Genomic DNA, 10,262 nt, shown 5'->3' on the forward strand with positions numbered 1-10,262 from the left:
ACAAAACATAACACAGCTAAAAATAAATTATAAATTTAACCTGTATACAATCTGACTGTTATTGGATTAAAAAAGGAACCGCCAACTATTCACTTAGGTACATAATAATATGTATAAGTTGCCAGTCCCAAGCCTGGATAAAACATGTGAGGGCCTAACCTTATAATAATTGTTATTTTTTAACATAAGCAGAAACCTAGATTTTATTTTTATTTAAATAATATTGAACTATATATTATTATCTTCACTTCTGACCTTAATACCTTATACTATGTATGTTTGTATTCAATCCTCCAAATACAAACTACAATTTTAATTGTGCGGTCTTAAGATTATCAACATTCATTATGTATTCGCCTAGGATCATAACATATTTTAATAACTTATATAATATCAGTTATACAGCAAAGCCTATCTTCCAGTGTTAAGTATTTAGATGACTTTAGCCTGTATAATAGATGTTATTTTCCATACATAATTTAAATTGTTTAGAACATTTTATTTTGTAATTTTGTGCCAAGTATATAATTATAATATACAGTGACTAAAAATAAATAATCAGAGTTTATTTAAATTTATTTATTCATAATACTTCATATTTTACATTGTACATTTAACTATGATACAACTCGAATACTAACAATTTATTGAATATATTATAATACATTAAAGGTAAAATGTAAATACTTAAAAAGCCACTTATTATATATGTTTAATGTTTATACTAATTTATTACATTAAATTTGTTATTTTTTACAGATTCAAAATATTTAATCAATTTAAGGGTTGAAAGTATATGAATCTTTCAATTGCCTTCATTGGGTTTAACAGTGCAAACATTTTTATTAGTTGATATCGTTGATGTACTGTGAACTATGAATCTTATAAACAATTTGTCATTACTCAATGTGCTGTGTGCCTGTGTGATACAAAATTCTTACACAATTCTGTATCTATTGAACTTAGAATTTAAGAAATTTATTAATCCACTGTTATTTTTATAAAATATAAAAAAAAAATCTTTTATTTAATGGTTTAATTTGAATTATTAATATTGTAAATAGTCCATAGTAATCAGGTCAAATTTATTTGGAATACCACTGTACTAAAGTCTACCAGTTGAGAAACTAATAACAATTGTATTATAGTACACTGAGTATAACATCAGCTGAGCTTGGTTACACTATAATATGCATATTTGATGATAAAATTCAGCCATTAGTAATATCTAAACAATAAACAAAATACATAATTATAAGTAAATATTAAGTAATTTAATGTGATAGGCACTTATTAAACTTACATAATGAAATCTTTTAATTCATAAATACAGATTTTTATTGTTTGTTTTATTAATTACTTATTTACTTACTAAAATTACAGAATAAAAAATAGAAATATCAAATAATTATTAAAATATAATAACTATTAACTATTAAACTAAATTTAACTATTGAATATATTAAAAATATATATATTAAATAGTAAACACTAGTTAATTACTAATAATGTTGTTGATTTATTTCCTCCAATTTCATAATTTTTTTCAATTTCATCTAGTTATTTTTCCTAAAACATAAATGAAGTTATGATATTTATTTATTGGTATTTTAAAACCTTTTAAATAAATAATTTTATAAACAGTAATTTATTATTATTATTATTATTTTAAGCTATTGTCTTACCATTAAGCTTTCTGCCATTACTTCAGATTTGGAAAATGAGTTTAAAAATAGAAGTTAATTGACTCTGTCCGGTGATAGCCTGTTTCTTTTTTGTGAAATGACCTGTCCAGCTTCACTAAATAAGCGTTTACAAGAAATAGTGGCGTATTTGAGCCTTCACCTAGGGGGGGGGGGCGATATTAAGAGGAGTAAACCACCCCCACCAATTAAAAACATTTTTTTAGACATATAAAAAAACAAAGCATTTTTATTATTTATTTAGCACTTTTATTAAAGAATTTTTATTTACAAAACAAAATCTATATTTCTTTTTTTAAGACTTGTGAATCGATCAATTACATCATCAACATTTATTTCTATGGATCTATGGATGTTTAATAATGCCAACCCTGTAAGCTGATCCTGGCCCATTTTTGATCTCAGCCAAGTTTTTAACCTATTGACAAAATAATATAAAGTAGCAGATATGGCTTTTATAAGAATATAAATAATAAGAAGTGGAAAAGCCAAAAAGTGGATTAAGTTAGTGGAAAATAACAAAGAGAGAATGTAACTACTATTACTAAAAACTAAATACAGAGCAATTAAGCATATGCCACATACCGAATAATGAAAACATTTGTTTCAAGGTTGTTAGTAAGGCTTTATACAGTCGAGTTACAATAACTCGAAAAACTTGACAACTTGATTTTTTTTTATTCCTCTAGAACCTAAATTCGAGTAAAATATCTCGACTAATACATATTTTGAAGTAAAATTGTATCCCGCTTCAATTTTGAGTTATCGCGACTTCACTGTATATCAAATATGTAAATATTATTGCTTTTTAATTAATACATGCATTCAAACCTTCTAAGAGTAGAGAAGCTGCGTTCAGCAGAAGCAACACTAATAGGCAGAGAAGCGATTATATATATTAATTTGTGCACATTAGGGAATATAATAGAATTGCAGTTATCAATTGATAACAAAGCGTCTTGACAAAGTTCCTGGCCTGAAAAATAAAATATTCAACAAATTATAGAATATACCTACAAGATAGATCTAGAAATGAATATTGATATTAGGTACCTTCATTTTTTACACCCTGCCATTTTGTTTTCCATAGTTCCAATTCTGTCTGTAGTTCCAATTTATCATCAAGTTCTGTTTCATTGAAATTATATAATTTTGTGGCAGCCTCAATTATGTTTTTAAAATCTTCACTAGTAATATCTACAATGTATCGTGGAACTAACAGGCATAGATTCAATAACAACTTATTTTCTTTACTCAAGAATCGTAATTTTAAATCTTCAATAACGCTATCAAGTAATGGTATATAAACAGAAACTCGATAATATTCTTCTGTTGTTTTTGCCGGATGGTTAGCACGGTTGGTTTGTTTTTTTGATAATCTAGGCACTTTAACGTCAATATCCAATTCAATCATGAACTCTTCGCATTCTTTAAATATCTCTTCAAATATTGATTGGCAATTATTACGTTTATTTTCTAAATTTGAAATAATATCGTCAATACAGCTTTTAGCACATAACACATCATTATTTATGCCTTGAAGAATACGACTCATTGGAGCTGTCACACATAAAATATTCGATAAACATTGAATCGCGATTATAAATTCACAACTGCACATAGCTGTTAATAAACTTTTAGCTTTAGATGAAGAGACAAGTTCATTCCATTCAGAAATTTTAGTTAAAGCATCAATCGTATAGGGCATAGATTTTTGAAATATCATAACACTGTCATGGCGTTCTATCCAGCGGGTCTCACATAAACTTTGTAAACGAGGCTGACCATCCAGGACAGTTTTTAAGATAAAATTTCTTTTAGATGAACAATTGAAAAACTCTATTATTTCTTTCATTAATCCTACGCTGTTCCTAATACTTTGGACTGATGATGATTTTGAGATAGAGAGATTCAATGCATGATTTGCACATGGGCAATGGATAGCATTTTTGGCATATGATTGAATTTTTTGCACAGCTCCTCGCACTAACGATACCATAACTGAACAACCGTCTGTTCCAATGTCCACGCAGTATTTAAGATCTAAATCAAATTTTTGTAATAATGAAATTACTGTGTCACCCAAAACTTCACCATTTAATTTTGGTTCTAAGTTTTTTTCTGTATCTGTATTGTAAATATATGCGTGACAATCGATAAACGCAATAAAATTTTCTTTTACAACTTTTATGTACGTATCGTATAACTAAACTCATTTGAGATGAATGACTAATGTCAGTAGTTTCATCAAAAATTATGGAATAGAATTTTGATTCTTTTATTTCTTTTAAAATGATTTCTGTTATAATTGTACTACAACAATCAATTAGTTCATTCTGAACAATAGGACTGATATATGTAGCTTTAGAATGTGTAGTTTTCAAATGCTTTTCTAGAATTGAATCCCCAGAATTGATTCGGTAATGTAGAAGTTCACGAAAGTTACCTTTGTTGACTATAGAATTTTTTTCGAGATCATTTTCAAAAAAATTACCGTAATCACGGTGGCCCCGAAATGGAATATTCTGTCGACCTAAAAATATAATAGACTCCACAATAGGTTTCAAACGATTCCGGTTTTCTTCAACCTGTTTTTTTCTCTCAGTATTTATCAAATTTAAAACTTCCTTTTTTGGATTATTAAAAGTAGTCATAAAATTATCTGCAACTTCAACACAAGCTACATGATAATGGTTTTTACTATGAACTTCTAGATCTCCGTCTTTACCTAGGAGCTTGGCATATTTTTGAAGGGGTTTAGAAACAAATTTGCATAATTGAATAGTTTTATATCGACCGCCTTTATCACTAAACAAAACACAATATTTACAAAACAATTCAGACATCTTTTTAGAATATGTCAACCACTTATATTTCTCAAAATAAATTTTACTTAGGTACCTTTTTTCTTTTTTGCCTTTTTTGGAATGTATAGAAAATGGATAAACAAAATCAATATCAGGTATATTACTTGATTTTATCAATACAGAACGGTCATGGTCAGTTATACTAATGTTAGATTCTTTTAAAAAGTTTGCTATATCTAAATTAAATGTGGTAGTGGCACTACCAGATGAAATACTAATAACTGGTGTATTCAGCGATGATGAACTTGCAGATGTCGGTGCGGTTATCTTTGTCATAGTGTCCTTTTTCATTTTTTTGCTGTTATTGTCAGGACCATTGTCAACATCTTCTTTGCGTTTTAACCATTGACTCAATAAATTGGACATGGTAGTTAAAAGGTAAGATTATTATTATTTACCTGTAACAGCAATTACAACAACTGGTGAATTGCCTCAAAAAACCTCAAATACGCCACTGACAAGAAACACTAGTTGCAACAACACTTAGGTACTTCTTGGCTAACAATGACACAGTTGGATAGACAGTTTAATTTTCTTTCCACTAGATAAGAGGATTTTGATCGTAAGGAATTTTCGTTTTTAAATTTTTGTACGAGTTGATCGATTGGAGAATTAGGAATAATTGGATTTAACGTTTTATCATCTTCTTCATCATCATCATTACTGTCAACCATTAAGGATCGACATTTTTTTGGAGGAGGAGAGTCTTCTTCTTTAGATTCTATTTCCGATTCTGAGGGTATATAAAATTCATTTTCTTTTTCAACGTGCTCGGGTACCATTTTCTTCAGTTCAATTTCTAATTCTTTCCAGACTATTTGTTTTTGTTCAGTAGACAGAAATTTCAAATTTCAATACCTGGGATCGAATGCCGATGATTTAGACTCAACTAGACCCATCAATTCTTTTCTTTTTTTGAGGTCATTTGATATGAGTGTTTTGACTTCTGTTATGAAGTTTGAATCTGAGGTATGAACTTGTACATTATTTAATAAGCTTTTGATTAATCTATGTACTATTGATTCAGTAGTATAGTTTTCTCCGCCTAGTGTTTCAGTAACAACTTTAAAGGGTTCTAAAACGTCTATTAAATCATTCATATTTTTAAAATCACCAGAAGCTACGAACCATTTCTTAATTTTTTTGTTTTTAGAAATTACCGAATGAACCGAATTTTTGTGTTTAAGGATACTTTGTATCATATCAAATGTTGAGTTCCACCGTGTTACACAATCTTGAACAAGTTTACTTTTTTTTTTCACCGAATTTTTCTTGTTTGTCTTTAAGTTCTTTTTGAGCAGTTGAACTCCGGTTAAAATAGCCAACAATTTTTCTTAATTTATTCATTAATTCATTTACTTCATTATGTCGGAGACCTGCATTGACTGAAAGCTTGTAAGAATTTGGTAGTTTGTTAGGCTACCAAAAGCTACCCACGACCGAAGGGGAACACTTCGGTCGTGACCTATGAGCCGCACCGCGTGTTAGCCCGAAGGCTAAGTCGGTGGAGCTCATAGGCTTTGTACACGCAGTGGCGAATGAACGCCAAAGATTTATTTAAAAAGGGAAAGAGAAACATAATATCATAGAAAATATAAATTAAATAAAAGAGAAAGTTAGGGTAACAGAGATCTTGTATTTTACAAGGATGCACAACGTGCAATAATAAATATTTGTGAACAATAATAATAGTATGGCATACATAATAATGTGGGCACATGGCAATCGTATGAGTATAATAAAAATGGGACGGGAGTTAGGTAAGGAAAGTATTTGTTTGGACTGAGCGAAACCATGGATCAGCCCACGAGGTCCGGCGGAAACGCAGATGATTTTTTATATTAATTTTGACTTCGTCAACCATAGGGTTACCGTCCGGCATATCGCTAAGGACGGTAAGGATAGGAGGTAACAAAAAGAAATGCACCAGATGCAACGGTGGACACATATGAGAAAATTTTCCTAACGCAAATAAACAGGAATATGGGGGGGGGGTATTTTAATACATTACAATATTAGGTATTTGATGGACGACGAGGCTGCTAGTGATTGACCGACGGCTGCGATGGGCTGGCCGGATGGCCATCGACGCACACGCGGTCGACACGGCCCATTGGCATTGGTCAGTGGCTGAGGGCTGCTTCGCCCGACATTGAGCCCGTGGTGGCGTTTAGCCCATCATGGCGTGAATATAACGATGTTGGAAGAACAGCAAAAATATAAACTTCGCCGGATATGTATGTGTGGGTGTGACACGTGTTATGGACAGTGAGATTGTCGGTGAGACTGAACACACGAAGAGAAGAAAAACCACGACTGGTACCAATGGCGTTGGAAAACGAAGTGTCAGCAGTCCGACGGAGCTGGCTGGATGATGGCCGATGTTGATGGCTGGGATGTTGAGGTGGGGAAGCTCAGGGTAGGCGTGTTGCGGGACTTTTACAATAATGTGGAATTTTAATAACTGCACTGCGGCGAGTGCACCGACGGACGCGACAAAAGCGCCGGAGGTGACGGGCGGCGGGCAACCGCGGCACGTCGACGACGAACACTGCATGATGACGGGGGGGACGGGGAACATTTATTGCCTAGCACTGCGGTCATTTCTGCATTAGCGCGCGATAAGCATAATAATGTATAAATAAGGTACGCTCATTAGTGGCAATAGGGGTACAGGTATGTTGGTAATTATAATAATATTGGTGCAAAAAATGCTGTGACGTTACAGAACCCCCCCAACAAATTGTTGAAGGTGTCTGTAAGAATACCTGAAAACCATTTGTTGTAGAGTAAAAGAGCAGAATTTTTTGGGAGTGACCATAGACTAATAATTTGAGGGAATATAACATTTTAACTAGGGACATCATAGTAATCGGATACATAATAATAAAATTTAATGTGCAACCATAAAAGAAAAATAAAACTGGGTGAGGGAGTATGAGTGACAGGGTAGGAGCATCACAATATAATATGATAATTAATAACCTACACATCTGTGCGCACACAGTATATAATCATAATAAAAAAAACAGAAACGTTAGTGTAAACACATGATACTCATAATAAGACCTACCAATAATAATATCCTGACTAGTCCAGGGAGTAACCGAACAGCATATATGTATAGAAATAAAACAACGAAATAAAATATTACCTAACAGGGAAAGGGGAAAGGGGAAAAGGGACTCTGCGACAGTCTATGCCTTTACTGGGGTCACGACTGTCGCAGGTACGACCGCGTTATGGGAGCTTAACGTGGAAGGGGACAAGACAAAAAAAATAAAAATAAAAACTATTGTGTACAGGCAAGGCATCGAAGGCCTTACACTGTGTAATTTACTCTGGACATTTTTTTGACACGCATGGCAAGCCATGGTGGGACCTACCGGGGAAAGGGGGGCTAACGAGAAAGTTCCTGCATGTTGTAGTGAGGGAGCGGTCAAGAGGCGGGGTCTGGTGGCTCCTTTGCTCTCTTTTGGAGAGTCGTCCTCCAGATCATTGACACACGACGCCGTTGGACCGCAGAATGTCGGCCCGGTCGCCCCTACACGACACCTCCGGGGAAGCCGGCTTTTACACCGACCGCCCCAGACCGTGGGTAGACGCGAACCGCTAGGACCCGAGGGTTGCCGCATCTGGTCGACCCAAGTTCGTGTGCTCACTGGGTTGGGACGTCACTACAACACCGGTTTTTTTTAAGAGAAGAGTGTCTCAGACTCTTTGCCGTGCAGAGAGCAGCAGCACTACTCTCTGCAGGACGGGGGCCCTACCGAGCTGGGGTGAAGGGGGGGACACGAATTTAAAGAAGATACGAGACAGAAAATAGGCAGTTTAAAAGTGGGGAAAAAGGGGGGGAGAACGCGGAAGGTTACGAATTAAATGACCCGGGATTTCTTTTGTCGTTCGCACAACAATTATAGCACGCACTTGCATGGAGCGAGGCTCGTACACGGTAGTGATTCCGTGTTTGGCCGGACACACCGTGTATTAACCCCCCAATTAGGGCTGAGTCAATGGACGATATAACTTTGTTTTAATATGGAAGTTAGTACTTTTGAAACTATATGACATCAATTTTGTAGGAGAACGTTATACTATTGCAAGAAAAGGAGATAGAATATGTGCATATTTTATTTTATTTGATGGGAGGTATATAAGGTTTCAAGTTAATGGTATTGTGAGTCCCTGAGGGGTATCATCATCAGGGTGTACGAGCTCGTATGCGTTAATAGCTTTGACGTTTTTAACTTTGAAGGGGCCCTTGTAGAGAAGAAAGAATTTTGATATTTTTTTTCTATTTGATTACTGAGCATATGGGTACGGACTAGTACAAGATCGCCTATCTTAAAATGAGTGGGGTTTAATTTTGACATTTGACGTTTTTGACGGGATTCGGCTTTTGTTAGTTGAATTTCTTGGGCTAGGGTTAATTGTTTATTATATTCGAAAGGGGAATCACTGTGGGGGAATTGTATGAATTGCGTTAACGGGTTGTGTTTTGAATTTTTTAGGAAAAGTGTAGAGGGAGATTGGTGGGTGGACTCATGACGTACGTTGTTGAGTGTCCATTCGATGTATGGAACATACTGGGGCCACGTCGAATGTTTTTGGTGACAGTATGTCCGGAACATCCTACCTAGCTCTCTCATGACTCTCTCAGCGGGGTTTGATTGTGGATGATAGATACTAGTGTGGGAAACTTGAATATTGAATTTTTTGAGGGAGGTTTGCCAATACTTGCTGATAAATTGTCGACCGTGGTCGGAAACAATATTTTGCGGAACTCCAAATTTTGGGAAATAATCGGTGGTTAATTTTTTGATACATATTTTGGCATTGGCTCGCCGGAGAGGGTACAGTTTAACGAAGCGGGAAAAATTATCTACTATTACGAAAATATAGGCAAATTGAAATATGCCTATAGGGAGAGGGCCATAGAAGTCAACTAACAGTTTTTCGAGGGGTTGGTGGGAGAGAATGGGCTGCATAGGACCAGCTATACGAGTAGTCTTCGGTTTGCACTTCTGACATAACTCGCATGTTTGTACTACACAACGGACAGTTTTAGAGAATGAGGGGAAATAGCATATGTTTCGGAGAGAATGGGCTGTTTTGAGGGGACCAGTGTGAGCATAATACTCATGAAATAATTTAATAACTGGGATTACCAGGTGGTCAGGTAGATATAGGGACCAGTGAGTGTCATACTTGAACTTGCGGATGAATAATATATTGTCCTTAATGGTATAATAATGATGCCATACTGGTGGGGGGTCAGATTTTAATGAGGAAATAATATTACCTAATTTGGGGTCCTTTTGTTGTTCGAATGAGAGATTTTGAAAGAGAGGGATTATGTCGGGGGGAATGGGAGGTGGGAGAGTATAATGGAGAATGACAGGGGAATCTTTAGGGGGTTGGTCATCTCGACCGAGGGGGTGACGAGAGAGCGTATCGATAGGATTATCTTTACCGGGACAATGATGAATTTGAAGGTCGAACTCTTGGAGGGCAAGAGTCCAACGGGTCAGACGATTATTTTTTAACTTACAGGAGAATAGGAATGTCAATGCTTTATGGTCAGTGAATATTTTAATGGGATGTCCTAGGATATAGATTTTAAATTTTTGGCAAGCAAAGAGAATCCCCAACAGCTCCAGTTCGGTCACCGTGTAGTTTCTTTCGGCCCCAC

The 10,262-nt window shown here is 34.8% G+C and overlaps 1 protein-coding gene across 1 annotated transcript; it reads right to left on the minus strand.

Annotated features, from left to right (window-relative positions):
• Window positions 1-1,970: 1,970 nt before the first annotated feature.
• Window positions 1,971-3,121, minus strand: LOC126554785 (zinc finger MYM-type protein 1-like). Its single transcript, XM_050209815.1, has 3 exons — window positions 2,757-3,121; window positions 2,535-2,679; window positions 1,971-2,121 (listed from the first exon to the last, which is right to left on the minus strand). Exons 1-3 carry the CDS (start codon window positions 3,115-3,117, stop codon window positions 1,971-1,973), a joined length of 657 nt encoding a protein of 218 aa, XP_050065772.1. The 5' UTR covers window positions 3,118-3,121.
• Window positions 3,122-10,262: the final 7,141 nt, after the last annotated feature.

This window comes from Aphis gossypii, unplaced genomic scaffold, assembly GCF_020184175.1.
Source record: "Aphis gossypii isolate Hap1 unplaced genomic scaffold, ASM2018417v2 Contig00602, whole genome shotgun sequence".
Lineage (NCBI taxonomy): Eukaryota > Metazoa > Arthropoda > Insecta > Hemiptera > Aphididae > Aphis > Aphis gossypii.

Coding starts and splice junctions, on each gene's coding strand:
- LOC126554785 (XM_050209815.1), bottom strand. CDS start 3,117: ATGATTGAATTGGATATTGACGTTAAAGTGCCTAGATTATCAAAAAAA. Junction 2,680..2,756: donor GCAGGGTGTAAAAAATGAAG/GTACCTAATATC, acceptor TTTATTTTTCAG/GCCAGGAACTTTGTCAAGAC. Junction 2,122..2,534: donor AGCTTCTCTACTCTTAGAAG/GTTTGAATGCAT, acceptor TTTTGTCAATAG/GTTAAAAACTTGGCTGAGAT.